Raw genomic sequence first — 19,824 nt, 5'->3', positions numbered from 1 at the left:
TAACTTGTTACTTGTCACAAAGAGTAAAAAAAAAACAAGTAGAAAAGAGAGATACAATTAAACTAAAGACGACATGCATGAAGGTGGTTCAATCTCCAGTCTGCTCCACCTGCGCACAGACGGACAGAGCTGCTTCTCAAAGATAAATTAGTCCTAAACTCTATGGATAAATCCAATTATGTTAGCATAGCGGCGACCTTTTCGTTTGCTCAAATCTCATTGGCTACGTTGCTGATAGTGTAAGTGATAACGTAATGGCGTGAATGTTGCTGGTTTTGATTGGCTGCTAAACAAACGTAGGTCCCGCCTACTATGGTCCAGCAGTTGCACGTTACTTCGCTGAGTGGAGGGCGGCTCTGTCAATCATCTGGGATATTGAGGAAGGGGGTGCAAGCTGCCAAGATGAAGCACTACGAGGTAAGAAGTGATTTTAAAACTCGAAACCCCTAAATGGAGCCATAATGTAATCATCAGACCAATACGAAATGTGGCTGTGATTTCTGTTGAAGTAAACTGGCACTTTTTCGCTTTAAACATGTGCAGCGAGGATCATACAATGCAGCGACGCCGCCTGTCATGGGATGGTTGCTAGGAACGGGGATTTGTGGCCTATCGGTGCATGGCATATATCGGTTTATATCGTACCTCAAAGTCGACCTTCTGCCTCCACAGTAATGTCGAATGATGCTTTCGTTGCATATTTATCATGTTTTAGGATATATGATGGATGTCTTTGTTAGCTAAACACAGAGACCTCTGTTCAGGATAAAACTCCGCATCATCGCCATCTCTGGCTGGAACGGCGCATGACGCTTCGTATCTTGTTATTACCCAATAATGCAAGTGAACAGTCAAGTGCGCAAACTTAAAATTGAAATAAATCTTCAAGGCTTCGGTGTAATATGTTGTTTGACGCTGCATTAGCTGAAGTCAGACCTAAGTTGATGAAAGAAAGTCACTTGGAAAGAGCAAACAAGTAACAATGTTTGTCTCTCAGAAACACCCACACTTTTACCACAGGCCTGTTCCACTATATTATCAATAAAGTAAACGGTTTGCTATACTTAACCAGTAAACACTTGCAATCACTAAAAGCTTTAATAAAAGTCATGAAAAGGAGTTTCATGAGCACCAAAACCCGTCAGACAGGATCTGCAGGAGTCTGACAGAAACTGACCCAACCAGTGGCTGCTCCTGTTCCCCTTCTTCCTGTTGAAGACAGTATGGCTGTTGCAACCTGTAAGGGGAGGGGGCGACGACGACGACGACGACGACAACAACAACAACATTACAATCATGAAGGCTTTTTTCCCCAAAAAACGTTGTCAGTATTTATTTGCACTGACCGATTATATGGCCATATATGTAAAAATGGGCCACCCCTGAAACCTGTAATATATTAGCTTGACTCACTTTTTTATGGCCATGGCTGTTGAAACTGCATGATAAGACAGTGAATGGGCATTATTGCAACATAAGCTACAACAGGTTTAACTATGCATGCCCAGGACTAACTGCATAAAATAAGGCTGCATATGTTTGTGTGAGGCCACTGTGTGATATTCAGGCCTATAAAGTGCCAGTATTGCGACTAAACCACCCAGTATGTCACTCAGGTGAGTGCTAAGAGCATTATCTTCAACGGGTATGCTAACTGAAGTCATAAAATGTGGTCCCTGCTAGTTGTGAACTCTTACTGACACCATAACCAGTGCACATGTTCATGCAGGTGCTCTTTGAGTTTAATATTTCCTCTATGTATACCTTTAGAAGTCTTCTAAAAAAAAAAAAAAAGTTCAAGTTCATTGATTCAATCATAATAGTGATCACTGTTTAGGTTTTGTAAATTGCATGCTTTACATGGCACGACAGATCAATTTAAAGCCTAACACACATTATTTGACAAACTAAAACTACTGAATTTTTTTTCTTTTTTCATTCACAATATCTTGGGACATTTATTTTCACTTGGGTCATAAAATAGATTGACAGTTACCAGATAGCACCCAAGTTACAAGGCGGCATGACTTCCAAAATTATCTCTTTCTTACACACGGATATTAGTATCTGCTAACAAAAAACTTTTGGAGCATATTAACATTTCCAGATGGTCTGCTAATCTGTTTAAAGAGGAAGGTCTTATATGTCTAGATTTCAAAAGTGTCATCTTACCTTGGGATATCAAGCGAACCAGCTAAGAACAGCAACAGTCCGCTGTAGTAATTAAAGGTTATTTCTCCCTGCTTCACCCTCACCCCAAAGAGCATTAGGACTGACTCACTACCAGTAGCTTTATATAGATGAGATGGGGGAGGTTCAGTGGCAGTGGGTATGCCTGGCACCGGGAAGACTGAGATGGGGGGTCTTTCTCAGAAGTCCTAACTGCAGTGTCAGGTTTCCTGCTTGATTTAAGAAGACATGGATGTTTATCTTGTCATGCAGGCAGCTTGTTTGTAGGCAGGGCCGTACATCCATTACAAATAACACTGATTCGAGTTTTAGAATGGCTAGTGTGCACATAAATAAGTAAATGCTTATCTTGAACAAGTCAATACATATTTTGCCATGATATATGGCCACGACACAAAATCATCAGATAGTTATATTTAAAAAAGAAAAAAACCCATATACATTTATTTCTTTGATCAAAGTTGAGGGAGGCAAAGGTGGGCTTTTATGAAACATGAGTTTCCATAGATAAATGTCTGGACTTAACTCCCATGCTGCCCCTTGTGGCCATGTCTTACATTTCTTATGGTAACTGCGGACTTACTGTTGGTCATAAGAGACTGGAAGGGTGGGGGTTGGGGTGGGCTTCTCCAAAGGTAATGCCCCAACTAAGCCCTGAGAGTCTCGAGTATTATCACCTGTTGGTGGTACTGTAGGAAAAGGTGACTCCCTGTGTGAGTGACTGGCTACTCCGTTTAGTTTGAAGGTACAAAACACTGTAGCAGTCAGTGTGTGTCAGAGACCTTGAGAGTGGTGCATTTAGGTGTCTGATCAAAGGTTGGTGATGTGCATCGTGGCTGTAGATGGACAGAACTGCAGAGGGTCTTAAACCATTAGACCATGACATCATCACATAGTCGTAGACGGGTGGGGGTCCTTGGGGAAAGGGTTGGTCATGCAGAGTTAGCAGTAGACGTTTATATTTAGCTGGGGAGAGGAAGAGTGGGGAGAAACTGGGAAAGGGGTGTTGCTGTTCGTCATAATACCTCTCCACCATCTTACCACTTAACCAGGGGTTGACATGTTTCACGGGTCGTCAGGTGACCTTTTTTTAGGGACGAGTTATGTTTCAAAACTGAGTCACTGGAAACATAGCTCTGTCTCTAGAAGCTTCCTTCTTGACACACAGATGATCTACTGCGGATAGTTTGCCAAGGGGATACTGGGCATTCCTGTGTATGCAACTGTGCACACACACATGTGACATATGTCCACGCTCCAGGGGGCGGCTGGCAGTTAAATAAAGCAACACCGCAGAAGTGAAAGAATGAGCGTGGGGCAAAGAGGGAGGGAGCGTGAAAGAATGGCAGAGAGGGGGTGGAGAAGCAGGGTAGAGACAGATTTATTTCCACAGCTGAGTGCTGCTGCTCTCTATGGTCTGGCGTGGGGAGACAGTTGAGAGGTGAAGAGTGACAAGAGAACCGCGAGGAAGAAGGGAATAAAGCGAGTGCAGGAGGAGCACTGTGGACATGGATGCCCTAGCACTAGAGGCTACCAGCACTAAAAAGCCGGCTAACGGTGTGCCGGCTCCGGCCCCGGCCAAACGCAAACCTGCTAAAAAAACTAAAAAAGCTGTTGTTTTCTTTGAGGTGGAGATACTGGATGCCAAGACCAAGGACAAGCTCTGCTTCCTCGATAAGGTGAGAACTTTTTTTTGTATGTGTTTGTTGTCATTGGATTTCTGTTCTAACATCAGCTCTGCAAAAAGTATTTTACAGCTGTATGTAGCTGTTTTGTGTGTTTCCTAATGCAAGAGGTGCGGTATTTCTGCCCCTACTGTATATTGCAGTAAAAAGCGTTGGTGTATGCGAGTCAGGCGCTTTCTAGGGATGGGAACGATTAATCGAATCTTCGAATATTCGAAATTATTCAGGTATTCGAATAATTATTCATGTATTCGAATATGAGTTATGAATATATTTATTAAAACAAAACAAAAAGTATAAACATTTTTTGGGAGTGATGCCTAAGTTGATTATCAAATTGAATAATTCAATGTGTATATATATATACGACTGTGCCATAGCTAAATGTGTTAGGTGACGTCTTAAGGTGTGTTTTGCACCGCTCACCGGTCCCTCACAGCGGGCAGAGCTGCAGGTGCTGATCTCGCTCTCTCTCGCGTCCGGTTATACTTCACTCGTGTTTATGTCCAAATCCATCAGATCGAGCTAGTTCTAGCCAATGATATGGCTGCTGCCCCTCCCTACACGCAGATCATGCAGACTCAAACCTCATCTTATGCCCAAATGTGGCGCAAATGAGCTCCGCAGCCGTTGCGAGGTTCCAGCGCTAACAGTTCATGAGCGTGCTCCCCCGCCCCCTGTCAACACTCGCGACACATGAGTGGCCAGCCTAAACAACAATAAGCGCTGCTTGGCAACCGTGTGTGGCGGCAAAGTACATAGACATTTTGACTGGAGAGATTTAGTTTTGCCGGTCTTCAACATATTTTACCAGTCATAGTCCGGTAATTATTTACACTCCAAGAAGAGTCCTATGGCATGGCGTCAAAAAGGAGTAATGTGTGGAAATATGAGTGCGGTGTAGAGGTCAAACTATGCCAAATTAAACCTATATATACATGCTATACCTGGCTTGCTATACCCACAACCTCCGTTCCAGCTGAGAGGGTCTTCTCTACAGCTGGGCTGATTGTGAATCGCCTCCACACATGAAAGCTGTAGGCCTATAGCTGTCAAACTGTGATCACCAGTTCAATACATTTGACAAATTCGACTTGGTTTCTACATTTATTTGAACATGTATGTATTTATTTCCAAAAATTATTGAAAAAAAATAGGGCAAAAAAAAAATGTTTTACCCACATTTTTTTTAGTGTGTGTGTGTGTGTGTGTGTGTGTGTGTGTGTGTGTGTGTGTGTGTGTGTGTGTGTGTGTGTGTGTGTGTGTGTGTGTGTGTGTGTGTGTGTGTGTGTGTGTGTGTGTGTGTGTGTGTGTGTGTGTGTGTGTGTGTGTGTGTGTGTGTGTGTGTGTGTGTGTGTGTGTGTGTGTGTGTGTGTGTGTGTGTGTGTGTGTGTGTGTGTGTGTGTGTGTGTGTGTGTGTGTGTGTGTGTGTGTGTGTGTGTGTGTGGTTTTCAAACTGTGGGGCGCGACCCCTGGTGGATCGCGGAGGTACTGCAGGGGGGTCGCGGGAAGATTTTTTTATTTGATTATTTTCTCCTTTTAGCTTTGTGAAGCACCTTGAGATGACGTTGTTTTTAAAGTGCACTTATATAAATCAAATGTATTGTTATTATTATTCAATTGTAAACAAACACTGCTCGAAAAATATCTCAGAGAGCTGTCGGCATAATGCTGCCTTTTGCAACATCCTACTTGTGTGAGATAGGCTTTTTCTGCTGTTGCTGCCATCAAAACCAGGGACGTGCACAGGTACGGGCTAATGTTGCCCGGGCAACGGCCCTTTTGAACTTTTTGGCTGACCTGCCCCTCTGGAGAGAGCGAAAGTCTTTTTTTCTGTTGTGGCCGAATAAACATGATAAGCTCACAATTAGTATTGTAGATTCTCGCTGCAAACACACCTTGTCAGCGCTGTCATCTGCCCCCAGTCACGTGACTTTGTTTACAATCTGACAGCTGGAAAGCAAAGGGAAGCCCTCCGAGTCCGGTCCGGCCTCAAATGGCTATGGTGATCATGTGCCTGCCTGGCTTTGGTGGCCAATCCTCGGATCAATCTGTCCCCGGAAATGTTCCCGTTTTTAAATATGCTTAAATTGATTTTGAGTTTTCTCATGACAGTTAGAGTATAGGGGACAAACCAGGGGACTTTACTTCCTCTTGACACCGTCGGTTATTTACAAAAAAACACCTAAATATACTTGTTATTATGCTTCTGTCTTTCTGTGTCTTTTCATCTGCTCCGTAAACTCCCTCACCCTCTCTCTCTTTTCTTGATCGCCCTCTCACAGGAGAACACTTCACTGTCCCGCTTCATTGTATGATGTCTGCCATGTCTCTACTTTAATTTGACCATCTCTGTTATTAAGTTATGGAATACTAAATAAATAAGTAATTTGATACCTTACCGTTACTGCGCTCAAAGAATGATAAGAATAAGAATAATGCATATTGAACTGGTTTAATTAATTAGTGAGTTTATTTAAGGCACAGCCGTTACAATGGTCAAACTACATTAAAACAGAATTGTCCGCATTTTGTCTTTAATAGTCACTAACATTAGATATGTTAATGAGATATGGACCGCAACATTTTTTTCCCCTGGTTTTATTTATAAAAAAAGTTCTTACGTTTTCGGGGGGAGGCCCTTTTTCTAGTTTAGAGCAATAGCCCCTCCAAATGTCTGTGCACGTCCCTGATCAAAACAAAATACAGATCAAAGCTGAACATTGAGAATGAACTGAGAGTGGCAGTCTCAAACCAACAGCCCCGCTTTGAGAAGATCTGCAAGGGAAAGCAAGCACACACAAGTAATTGATAAGCTATGTGTGGAATAGGAATGGTAAAGTGATGTGATCGTTTGCAACATGCAGTAGAAATAGTAGTTCATTAATATATTTTCCTTAAATAAATTTGAATCTTAAAATCTACTACTCAGGGAAGAAGGCCAACCAGTTTTAATTAGGCCAAATTAATTCACAGTATCTATTACAAGCACTTTTGTTCATGTGTAATCCATAATAAAATATAAAATGATAGTTGGATCTTTGTATCTTCTTATTATTAGCAGAGAAAATGTAATGTTTTTACAACAATATACAATTAATCCTACCAATATAGATGGGAACCGGGTTGGGGGGTCCAGAAAATATTTCCAATACCCAAGGGGGTCCCGACTGAAAAAGTTTGGGAACCACTGGACTACAGTCCCAACGCAACACAACCCTGCTGTCTGTGTGCGGTTATCTGTGCACACACACATCACATTGGTAAACAACATGGCATAAACAACTGTATAGCTGTGCAAACCAACACAACAGCCTACTTGATGTCAGAAGTTACACCAATAAAATAACTTCTCTACAACTTGTGAGTCCCAAGACACCCCTCTACACTGTTAGACAGATGCCTGGTACCCAAAAAGAAAAATAGATTTAATTTGAAGACAGATGTAGTCTTTACATATTAAGGTGCATATAACAAGGAAGGTATTTCTATGAAAATGGAAAGTAAGACTTGGTCAAAATGCTGAGCAAATGTATGTTTTGGGCAAAGAATCAATCCCTTTAGATACATGGGCATGAAAAATGCAGCACATATTTGGAAAAAGGAAGATAGTGTGCACATAACCTATTGTTGACTCCAACAAGTTTGTTTTTGGAAGCAGCTTAGAGGACCTTCATAAAAGTACTAGAGAGAATTTGTTGGGACTGGAAGCTCTCGGCTTTCATTGGGGCTGTACCGTGTTCTTGTCATGTCGTGCAAATGTTATGTCAAATGTTTTTAAAGATGATGTACAATAACGTATTTAGACTCAGACTGATGGACTTAGTCTGGATTTGAGAGTATCAGTGTTGTATTACTCACCTTTATTTTGTTAGAATGTTTTAGCTCATTGTTTTAGTGGGTATATTTACAGTACCTTGCACATTGCCTGTAAGTCAGTGCTGCTGCATTAGGAGGGTTTAGTGTGCTGTTGGTGTGCGACTTAGCCAAGTTTACAGTGGTGTTAGTCTGCCAGGCTCAAAAGCTGCTCTTCAAGACCAGTGTTTCCCATACATTGATTTAATTGTGGCGGGCATGTATTATATTTTTGGGAGAATAAACCCCACAGATCCTCAACTCCGGTGTAACAAGAGCAACAAGAACGTTGTCTGCTACAGTAGCCATGAATTCGCATGTATTTTGTTATTTGACGGGGGGGTGGATGCGTGGGCCACCCGAATAGGTTAAGGGGCCTTTGGCTTTTCTTTTTTTTGTGCAGTGCCCCCACAAACATAATCAAATTCTGTGGGAAACAATTCAATTCAATTCAAAACCTTTATTTATCCAGGTAAAATCCCATTGAGATCAATGATCTCTTTTTCAAGGGAGACCTGCAGCAGTAGGTTCCACAAGAAGACATAAAAACATAAACAACAGAACAACAGAAGGACGTCATACAGCAAAATGTACAGGGATTACAATTTACATATCTAACCACATGTACAGGTACCAACAGCATCTGATTTTGTAGCATCCAACCGAGCTTTAAAAACATGTAGTGGTACTAGCTTGGTAATTTTCCATTCTTTTTGCAGACTGTTCCAAGTTAGTGGAGCTGCACATCTAAAAGCTTTCTTCCCTAAGACAGTCCTAGCACTTGGCACATTTAATAAAACCACAGCATGCGATCTCAGGCAATAAGTACTTTCAATTCGCAGAGAGATCAGGGAGCAGATATAAGATGGTAGTTTATCCAACATGGCTTTGTAAATGAAAAAGTACCAGTGACTGAGCCTCCGTACAGTAAGTGATGGCATAACCGCCTTGGTATACAGGGTACAGTGATGCGGAAGTGCTTTACAATTTGTCAAAAATCTCAGTGCACTGTGATACGCAGCATCTAACTTGCTCAGGTAATTGGCAGGTGCATTCATATACAACAAATCACCATAGTCCAGCACAGGTACAAAGGTCACAGTGACTAGCCTTTTCCTGGCCTCAAGCGAGAAACAGGACTTATTTCTGTAAAAGAAACCTAGCCTAACCCTCAGTTTTTTAAGCAGGTTATTTACATGAAATTTAAAAGTGAGACAATCATCAAGCCAGATACCCAAGTATTTGTAACAGGTAACCACTTCAAGTTGTATTCCTTGTGTAGTTACAATACCCAAAGCAGTCTCCGGTGTATTTTTAGCTTTAGCTTTAGAAAAGAGCATTACCTTGGTTTTATCCACATTTAAAAGAAGCTTAAGCTCAGAGAGCTTAGCCTGAATAATGTTAAAAACAGCCTGTAAAACACTGAAGACCACCAAGTATAAAGGGCTATCCTTCTTGGATTATACCCTGTTGTCGGCTTAGCAGAGTTCCCATGGTGATACCATGCACAATATTAACACCTTTAGGAGAGAAAGTCTGACAGATATAGATCAGGATCTGGGCAGAGAGCCCCGCGATGGGACTGGTTTCCTAAAGTAGGCTAACAGCGCTGAACTAACAGACTGAGTTAGAAATAAAACTCAAATCCTGTATCATGTCTGGGTCAGAGTTTACAGGACGCTCCCAGTGAACTCAATACTGAATGACGCCTGTTGAAAGAGAGGGAGGTGGTGGGGGCAAGGGTCACAGAGAGGTGGTTTCTCAGTGATGTCATCGTGCTGAAAATGGCCTGCGGTCCTCTGGACGGCGTGAACAGAAGCCAAGTTTATTTCAGCGGCAGACCAATTACTTTCAGATAGGTCACACACGATCTTTGAGGAGCATTTTCTCACAGAAAATACATATTGGTGTTTAACGTTCAAGGCGTCCTAAAATACCATACAAATTCAACTTTTTGGGCGTTTCATCTTAACAGAAGAGCTAATCCAGTACTACCACTAGGGATGGGTATCGAGAACCGGTACGAAGTCAGCACCAGTACCTGATTGGACGGTATTGGTATACCGTTAAGCCGCCGGACAAACGGTGCTGCTATCGGTATATGAATTATGCTACTTCCTTAGTTTAACTTTGAACAATTCTGGTTGGTTGGGAACCCTCATCCCGTGTGGCATAACCGGTTTGAGTAGCACTCTGATTGGCCACTGTGAATGCCACTCGTCATCTCTCCTAACAGCGCTCTTATTATTGTGAGACTCCCAGGGGCAGACCAAAATCTTGCTAGAAACAGGGTCTCAAGGCTTCTTAACATTTAACAACCTATTAATGATGCATACCCACTTAACGGGAAGAAACTCAGCCAACAGACGATATTAACCTTTTTACCTACACGGAACAGAAGTCCAACACCAAGAGTCTAAATCAACACTTAGCAAAACGGGCTAACGGGGCTAACAGGGCTAACGGCTACTTTAGCACATAACTGGCAAAAGCGATCTTTTCTACGTCATTTTATCTGCATTAATGATGTCTTACCTTTGCTGTTTTGTGATCAAAAGTTGTGTTCAAGGGCATAAAAACGGTTAATCCAATGTCTCTGTGTAACTTTAAAATGATTACTGATAATCCATAATTACAATTATAAATAATAAACGCAATAAACGGATTATAATAGTTAGCCGACCGGAGCTTCCGGTTTAGGAGGTGCGAACGCAGCGCCTCGTTTTAACTGAATAATGGTGATGTTTACATGGATTTATGAACTTCCCCTAGTTACCGCCACCCTTCCAGAGACACACTGTCAAACACACTCATACCTGCTTGGTATGACATTGAAAAAGTTACATTAAATCAGTGGTTCTCAAACTTTTTCTGTCAGGCCCCCCCTTTGGAGAAAAAAAAAAGTCGGGCCCCCCCAACACAAATAGTCAGGCTCAGTGGCGGCGCCAGAGATTTCTTTTGGGGGTGCTGTGGGGTAGCTTGACGTTTCATAGAGGGTGCTCAAACATTTAGGGTTTCCCATTAATGTACCGGGCGCTACAGTGGAACTTTCTACTGCAACACTCCCCACACGCAAATACACAGTGTAGCCTACCCGCGACTGTCACAATGAAGGCTCGATAATCAGCTCACGGCATATAGGTGTAAGCAGGGGTAAAGTGCTATTTTTACAGGTGGTGTGTGGACCTCACATAGCATGCTCCCCCGGGAAGATTTATTTTTAAATATTGAAGTTAAAAGCATCAATCTGGTGCACTTTGAGAGCATAATGAAGAGATCTATGGATACCTCTCTCAACACCCATATGAAACGGAACTGTTAACAGATTTACCTTTTCTTTATGGATATTTTACAAATCACCCTAAACTTTTAAACTACTGTCATATAGTATTTGATACCTGTTTTTCATTTATTCTTTTATTTTTCTATAACTATAATGATCATATAAACGTGTGCCTCGGAAATAATTGTTTACATTAATGGTGATCAAAACATTTGAGACCCACTGAGAGAGTCCTTTAGCTCCCTGAGTCTCTCAGTCTGACAGGAGAGGACTCTCCTCCACTTTGTTGTTGAAAAAACTCCTTATATCTGTTCGCTAGCACCAGAAGCTAACAACAACGATCTCCAGTACCGGTGCGCTCTCTCTCTTGCTCGCGCACACAAAATGGCTCGTTCGTTCCACACACACACACACACACACACACACACACACACACACACACACACACACACACACACACACACACACACACACACACACACACACACACACACACACAGAGAGTTAAGCTTTAATGAAACACAGAGACCCAGACGTAATAGTACTGTACTGCATCATATTATTTTCGAATCAATAATTTTTCAAATTATGATCTTTTTTATAAATCTTTTTTTTATTTTTATTTTTTATAACCATTTTTCCTCCTGGTCTCTCGCGCCCCCCCCACTTTGAGAACCACTGCATTAAATAATAAATACAAATAAATTACAATAAAATGACTGTTGTTTAATCTTCACATCTTGTAATCATCTCTATAATTTTGAGCACCAAATTATTGAAAACTATCGATAAGAGTATCGAAAAATACCGGTATCGATAAGCAGTATCGGTATCGATAAAATCCTAAGGATACCCATCCCTAACTACCACACTGTCTATACTGAACAGTGCTTGCCTTGGTAATCTGATAGTGTCTTAGCCATAGGTTGATAGTATGTTAAGTGCTCTCTGACAAACATTAACATGTAATTGAACCGTGTCCTTGTGGTTCAACTCTTTAAAGGGCTGATGATTTGCAATCGAAGTTTAAATTAGTACATCATTTTATATTTTCTTGTGTTGGTCTTCACACCTTTGCTTGGTCAATGTGACGGGCCGCATAGAGGTTTACATTTCACAGAAGCATCTTAGCACAGTGAGGCATGGCCAGCAGGGTAATATAGGCTTACTGCTAAAATGTTTAGAGAAACCTGTCACCAGCTTCCTAAATGTCAGAGGCCTGACAGAAATTTGAAGCGGATGCCTGAGATGTTATTAGGATGTAATGTGCATTGCTGAGTTTGTTTTCATACCAAAACAAAATGTCTTAAAAGTTTAATAACTCTCTGTATACTGAAACAAATATAGGACAAATAATGAAAATAGGGTTAATATGCACCTGTGTTAAGCAAGTTTGTTTAATAATCTCAAATGAATGGTTATCAGTCAGAAAAGTTGTCATTTACAAATATAAATATTAATGCTTAAGGCACCAATCTTGATTCATGGAGCACATTTCATATGGGTTAGGGAAGTCAAACATGTTTCAAAGTAAATGCGAGCATAATTGGTGAAACAGTAATAAAAACCAATTATAAACAAACGATAAAAGTTATATTTATAATTCATATTTAGTCAATGCTTACATGTGTAGTGTGCAAAAACACTGGTATTTGCTTTGCCAGTCTTATTTGCTCTTTTTAAAACATTGGTGGACATTTTTAAAATAATTGTATGAAATGTTTCGGACCCTCAAATAAATCTAATTCCAAAAATATATAAATAATAAACATTTGTTAAAGCTCTAGTGTACACATATTGTTGCCTTTTAAACTGAAGTGCTCAGTATTATAGCAGATCCTAGGGCTCGGACAACATTTTAAATAAACCAATAGGAGTAAGCGATCTTACTCTTTCTTTTTAACAATTTTACTACTCCACAAGAGGGGGCTCTGGCAGCAGTATGAAGTGTGAAAGCTGCTCAAATCAAACAGATTTGCCATTTGATCACATGTTGGGAATGTGTTGATGTCCTCAGACCATCCCGTAACAACTGTGTCTGGATCTGCCTCTGTGAGCTCTTCATGTTTCCGTTTTGAAGTCATTGGGTTTATATTTGGGGTAGTTGGGCAATTTCTGGCAGCCTGGCGCAAGGTCGTGTACTTTGGCTGTGGATGTGTGTGTGCTTTGAAACCCTAATACCAGCTGTTAAATGAACCACATCCACGGGGTATGGGAGCTAAATTTACCCCCTTCATGAATGGAAAACAGGGTTATTATCTGTTCCTTTTGTGTATGTGTCCCTCTACTAATTTACTGATTTGCTGATATCCTATTTGCAGGTCGAGCCAAATGCCACTATCGGAGAGATCAAGTCTATGTTCCACAAGAGCCGTGAGTGCCGTCACTCTGCAGGCGAATAAAGCCTCATAAATCTGATTTAACATCAAGCTAAAAATAAAAAATGTATGTCCTGTCTTAAGATGTTTGTGACATATTATTGTCTGTTTCAGATCCTCAGTGGTACCCAACCCGACAGTCCATTCGCCTTGATGCCAGTAAGTCAGCCAAAGAGTGACTTACTATTGTTTAAATATGTGTTGTTCATTTAAGGGTTAATACCATACTGCCTGTGCTGCAGCACCTCTTTTCACCCTCTGTCTGAAACCAGAGCCCAGTCTGCTCTGATTGGTTAGCTGACCGGCTGTGTTGTGATTAGTCAACCGCTTAGTGATGTCCTGCCCCTTAGCCCATACAATGTGTTCGAGCGCTAGCCAATAAAAGAGCCAGTGTTACATAGTGATGTCACTATGTAAACATGGGTGGGGGGGGGGAGGAAGGGGAGGGCAGTGTGTGGGAGAGAAATTCAGGATGTTAGCCTTTGCAGACCATTTGCATGCACACAAACCTATATAACACACTACAGGAAATGGAAAACCCCAAAAAGCACAATAGAGTGGTGCAGGGATGACGTATTTACCCGGAGGTAAGCTGCGCTCGGGTTCCCTCGACAAAAAGCAATGGGATTTCTCCAGAGGATTTTGGAAAATAGCTCGAAATAAGGTCTGTGGAGAACGAACCTGTTTGATAAATGCACGTTTTGTTCAGCCGGGTAATCTCCACATGTCTACCCTACTTTTATAATTTTCGAATCATAAATCTAATCGCCAGAAGCAAAATGCTAACGTTATGCTATAAACGAACAACAGACGACAGCAGAGTCGCTGCTTCAACGTCACGCCGACTTAAGATCCATATTCAAAAATACAGATTAAAATTGTTACAAGTTGAAGCTTTTTGTTTGAACAGTTTGCAGGAGGCAGGGACTTGCTTTCAAGCAGAACAGGGAAAACAAACTTAGCGGGAGTGTTTACGTGTTCGGTGTAATGACGTACAACGTCCTCGACAACTTCTATTGTCCTATTCAGCCACTTGTTAACAACCATCGTTTTTCAGACACGTAAACTCTTCAAATATCACCAGTGGGGTCACTGCTGATGTATTTAATGTCGTAGGATAAAACGTGATCTGTCTCTTAAATTTGTATCAACCACAGACCTTATTTCCAGCTATTTTCCAAAATCCTGTGGAGAAATCCCATTGACTCTGAGACGAGGGAATGCTGACTCACTTCCGGGTTTCAGGTCTCGTCACTGCGCCACTCTATAGGGCCCCTTTAAGGCCGACAGAGTATTTATTAACCATGTCTTTAATGAGTTCTAAATAAACTGTATGGGGTTTATTTATAACAACAATTATAATTCTATAAAAGTTCCTGGGATGAAGTTTCCTTCTAGTACAACTAGACAGGAAGTACTTTTTCTGTCAGTATACTTAAAGGGAACATCTTATCACTTCCCTCTGTAATCAAGTCCTCGTTTCCTGTACGTCTCCTGAAGTAATCCTGTGTGTGTTTCAGAGGGGAAGTCTCTGAAGGACGAGGATGTCCTGCAGCAACTACCTGTGGGAACCACGGCAACCTTCTACTTCAGAGACCTGGGAGCTCAGATCAGCTGGGTCACAGTGAGTACACCGTGGAGCCGCCAAAAGGCCGGGGGGGGGGCAGGGGCATGTTGTGCTGTCACAATCTAACAATCCTGACAAGCCCACATACATCAGACTGGGATCAAGAAGAGCTATATTGAGATTTCCCTCTGGGTAAAAAGGGTGCGTGTGTCGTAGTTAAATTGGCTCTGCCAGGAGCGGGACGGCTATATTTATCTTTCTAACACGGCAACAAAAGTATATCAATATTATGACATTAGGGCTACACTTAAACTGTTAAAAAGGCTCAAACTTATCCTGTCCCTCTTTTCTTCAGGTCTTTCTCACCGAGTACACCGGTCCTCTGGTCCTCTATCTGATGTTCTATTTCAGAGTTCCCTTCATCTACGCTTCCAAATATGACTTTTCCACCAGTAAACACTGGGTCGTTCAGTAAGTGTCCTCATCACATCTTCACACACTTTATAATTAAGTAGCGCCTCTCTTGTCCCTCTTAAAGTTCCACCAAATATAAATTCACTCTCACTACCAAACCACATTCTCTGTCACTAATAAACAAGCATTAATGACATCCAGACCAGACCAGTGACTTCACCAACACATGCAAGCTGATTTCACTTAATGCAATGTCTACCAGTATAAAATAAGTCACAGTAGAAACAGCATTTGACATATGTGAATTCAACCGCAGCACTTTTGAAACTTGTTTTCAAAGTCATATATATTGAACAAGTTAAAGCTCTATACAGGTCACCAATGTCCACCCTTTGGATTTGTTCAAAAGTGCTCTAGAAAGTTTTGTCTAGCCTGAAACAAGAAAGGATGAGGCACGTTTCTGCAAGAGAAACTATGATATTTTAAAACTGTATTTTTTTTTAAATACTCCAAACATCGAAGTTTGCTTAAAAATGTAGTTTTATAATTTTACTTTACTAAAATATATAAAACAAGACTTCAAGGAACATAGTGTAAAATGACTTGATACAAATCTAATTTGGGGAACTAAATATAGATCATGGCAATTTCGCTTTAAATTCAAATATGTGGTAGGATAAAAAAGGCCAGACATTCCCAGTTTCCAGTCTTTAGCTAAGCTGAGCTAATCAGCTGCTGGCTATTGCCTTACTTTATGTTAAACATGCAGACACAAGAGTAGTATTTATGTTAGTCAATAAACAAGCGTATTCCTTTTAAGCTGTGCTCTTTCCACATCGACGCCATGTTAGCAGCATCCTGTTTTTGATAACTACAGTACAGCTAACTTGGGATGGGTACCGAGCCCCGGTATTAAAGGGGCCCGGGGCGGAATTTAAAAAAAGATATTTCATATGTATTATTGCTACATAAACATTATATTGCAGTTTTAGTTTTGCCAACTCCGTTTCTGATATGCAATAAGACTACAAAATGCGTCTTTTTTGTATTTTCGATCTTTCCAATCCAGACGAGAGATCTCTCCCCCGTCTGTGTGTGAGGGGGCGGGGCGGGGCGGTTTACACACACACGCAGCTGCTACATGCATGCAACACACACACACGGCAGAGATAACTAAGCGCTAAAAGGTGTGGTTAAACTTTACCCGTCTCCATGTGCACAATGCTAGTTGCCAAAAGTGCAATAAGAGTTTAGCATGTACGGGCGGTAACACGAGCAATTTGTCTAAACATTTATCAAAAGTGCTCCACATCCAGACAGAGGAATGCACCGGGTTGGACTGTCTTTCTAGTAGCGCTGTAGCCCCATCCACGAGTAACGTTTCCACGTCAGGTGTTATGTATACCTTAATCTTCCTCCAGAAGAACCGTCAGGCCTTTGGCAGCATACCTGTATGCCCCACCTGTGTTACTGCAGAAAATACTTGTTTTTGTTTGTTTTTTACAGTTCTGTAAGTTCACATTATTTACAATTTGTTTAGTTAATTTACCTTTTCTTTTGTTCAAAAGAACCGATAAGAGTACCGTTAAAGGACCGGATCGATAAGCGGTATCGATAAAAGTAGTAGTACCGTTAAAACGTTAACGACACCCATCCCTAGAGCTAACACAAGTGTTTGTCCTTCTGCAGTCTCGCCTGTATGTGTCACTCCTTCCACTTCCTTAAGAGGAATCTGGAGACGCTGTTTGTGCATCGCTTCTCTCATGGTACAATGCCGCTACGCAACATCTTTAAGGTGAGATGCATTCTACCACTGTCTTATCCTGCTGTACATTCATATTCCCAAATGAGGAGTCAAAGGTGAATCATGAACCGTTTAGTTTGAGTGAGAAGTGCATTGCTACTGCCACAACAATCAAGTCTGAACATGACAATAATCCTGTTTCAGAACTGCACGTACTACTGGGGCTTTGCAGCATGGATGGCCTACTACATCAACCACCCGCTCTACACACCACCCAGTGAGTATACATGCACCAGACACTTAATTTATACCATTGGGTTATTATAACTCTTTTTCACCATTATTATTGTCAATTATGTCTTGATGCAGTATACGGGGAGCAGCAAATCAGACTGGCCCTCATCTTATTCTTGGTAAGTATTGACACTTATCAAGCATCTTTTGATTTGACAAAAAAGTAGACAATTACTTGTTATTTACATCACTTAAATAGTTGTTTTTTTTGGCATTCTAAACTATATTCTGTCCTACATGTTCTTCTTCAACAGAACATGTATAAATATGGTTCTCTCTTTTATTTATTGTATTTTTTCTTTCTTAGTTCTGTCAGATTGGCAACTTTTCCATCCACATCGCTCTGCGGAACCTCCGTCCACCAGGTACAAACAACAGTAACACCTGTACGCCACACACACACACACACACACACACACACACACACACACACACACACACACACACACACACACACACACACACACACACACACACACACACACACACACATGCCTGCAGTCAAATATTGCTCAAATGAAGGTATGTGACATCATGTTTTTTATAGGTAAGCCTCAACGTTTAAAGCCAGTGAGAGGGGAGCACTTACTCTCTAGTGTTACACTCGCGCAGACATCCACCAAGGGCCTCCTTCCAGAGTCAGAAAGTAGTTCTCAGGACATCGATGCGTTCATGAACTTTTAATATAATGGGTTCTTTGTTACCACACCTTTCCCCCAAGTGTTATGGAAATCAGGCCAGCACACCTCTGTAATCCCTTTAATAAAAGAACAAGCCAAGAACTTGGCGGAGCTAAAAATGTCATGGTGAATGCTATTAAAATGTAATAAAAAGTCATATTAGATTGACATTTCCTTTTGTTGCTACCTTCATCTAGGCTCTAAGACCAGGAAGATTCCCTATCCCACCAAGAACCCCTTCACCTGGATCTTCGTGCTGGTCTCCTGCCCCAACTACACCTACGAGGTAAGATCATTTTTTCTTCAAATGCTTACTGATGCCTTTTTCAGCATCAAACTATTATTTATTGCTTGATAATTGAGATAAATCCACTGGATTAGGTTGTCCCTCTGTATTCCCTTGAATGAACATGTTCATTTAATCGTTTATTTGGCAGGGACAATGCACGGTAATGAACACTTAAAACATTCAAATGTGTCAAGCGTAACAATGCCAGATTTAGCTTTGAGCTCATTTCCAACACTGAGAGTTAAATACACTGCTGCCCTCTTGTGGTATGAGTCTGTGTGTAACCATCCTCCTCCTCCTCCTCCTCCTCCTCCTCCTCCTCCTCCTCTGCAGCTGGGCTCCTGGCTGGGCTTCACACTGATGACCCAGTGCCTGCCGGTGGCCTTCTTCACATTGGTGGGTTTCATCCAGATGACTGTGTGGGCCAAAGGGAAGCACCGCAGCTACCTGAAGGAGTTCCGCGATTACCCTCCCCTCCGCTCCCCCATCCTGCCCTTCATCCTGTAGAGCTCAACCCTTCAGCTCTCCGCTAACTGAGAGGGAGCTCTCCGTTTTACACTGGAGCTTAGTAGACTGACTGGCTTCAATAATGTCCCCTTTTTCTTTCCCCCTCTTTTGCTTCCTGTCTGTAATTCCGGTAATATTGAGTGAAAATGTAAAGCACCAACACTTGCTCTATTTTTTTCATTTCCCCATAACCCAATCTGATTGGTTAATTGACTTATGTGTGTTTGGTCTCCAAGAGCTGTTCTTGACCTTCAAACGAGCCAGTGTTTCCTGAATGACATACTGTCGATAAATAGTGTCTTACCACGCTGTCATCTAATTCTGTGGTTTTGAGGCTGAATCTGCATCCGGTGAGATTCAGTCAAATTTCAAAGGCTTAGTTTTTATATCCATTCATCTACATTTGAAATCATAACAGCATGTCATTTTGTTGATGTTTGAAGTAATTTATAAAAAAAATGTAAAACTAATGATTGTCTTGCTCTGTTTGTGATTCAGTTGCCGCTCTGTGTATTTATACCAGTGTGGTTATCCTTGAGCTTTTTACACGAATGCACTGCAGAGGGTCCGGCGTCTGACAGATTTGATGGGCTTAGTTTGGGTTCAAATGTAAATAGAAATGGTCAGATAGGAACAACCGAGTGATTTTTGGTTACCAAATACAAAACAAACGTGAATACCTCGAGTCATACAAAGAATGTTTCTTTGATAAAATGGTGATGGACTTGCATTTCGACATTTATTAAATGTATATTTTAGGTAGGAAAGAAAAGAACACTCCAAATACAGCAACGTCCTTTATAATCGTTATCTACTCGTACCCAGGCGCACTGAATGAAGAATCCCTCTTGATAATAAATGAAAGGTAACACCCCCTTATCATTATAGGGCAGGTGTTGTGATGTGGAAGCTCTGGTACACGCACAAACATTGGAGAT

The 19,824-nt window shown here is 41.4% G+C and overlaps 2 protein-coding genes across 5 annotated transcripts in view; one reads left to right on the top strand and one right to left on the bottom strand.

Moving 5' to 3' along the window:
- Nucleotides 1–2,752, bottom strand: part of LOC117464436 (hepatitis A virus cellular receptor 2 homolog) — a 35,543-nt gene extending 32,791 nt beyond the window's left edge. The window contains exons 1-2 of one of the 3 annotated variants that reach the window (XM_034106973.2): nt 2,173–2,751; nt 1,178–1,237 (exon numbers count right to left, since the gene is read on the bottom strand). The gene's annotated coding sequence lies outside the window, so the exon portion shown is untranslated. Of the gene's footprint in view, nt 1–1,177; nt 1,238–2,172 lie in introns of all 3 variants that reach the window. The other 2 variants (XM_034107058.2, XM_034106901.2) reach the window with 2 other exon arrangements.
- tecrb (trans-2,3-enoyl-CoA reductase b) lies at nt 130–19,356 on the top strand. 2 transcript variants are annotated; one of them, XM_034106655.2, is made up of 12 exons: nt 130–417; nt 3,819–3,869; nt 13,335–13,386; nt 13,506–13,550; nt 14,912–15,015; nt 15,314–15,429; nt 17,062–17,167; nt 17,321–17,393; nt 17,486–17,529; nt 17,718–17,775; nt 18,288–18,376; nt 18,713–19,356. In XM_034106655.2, the coding sequence occupies exons 1-12, from the start codon at nt 313–315 to the stop codon at nt 18,884–18,886; spliced, it is 1,017 nt and encodes a 338-aa protein (XP_033962546.1). In that variant the 5' UTR covers nt 130–312; the 3' UTR covers nt 18,887–19,356. The 2 variants fall into 2 exon arrangements, with proteins under 2 accessions (XP_033962546.1, XP_033962531.1); XM_034106640.1 differs by lacking the exon at nt 130–417 and having other exon boundaries at nt 3,491–3,869.
- Nucleotides 19,357–19,824: the final 468 nt, after the last annotated feature.

The sequence above is a fragment of the Pseudochaenichthys georgianus genome, chromosome 1 (genome assembly GCF_902827115.2).
Source record: "Pseudochaenichthys georgianus chromosome 1, fPseGeo1.2, whole genome shotgun sequence".
Classification (NCBI taxonomy): domain Eukaryota; kingdom Metazoa; phylum Chordata; class Actinopteri; order Perciformes; family Channichthyidae; genus Pseudochaenichthys; species Pseudochaenichthys georgianus.
Note: the sequence above shows the minus strand (reverse complement) of the source record. Positions and strands in the feature narration are given on the sequence as shown.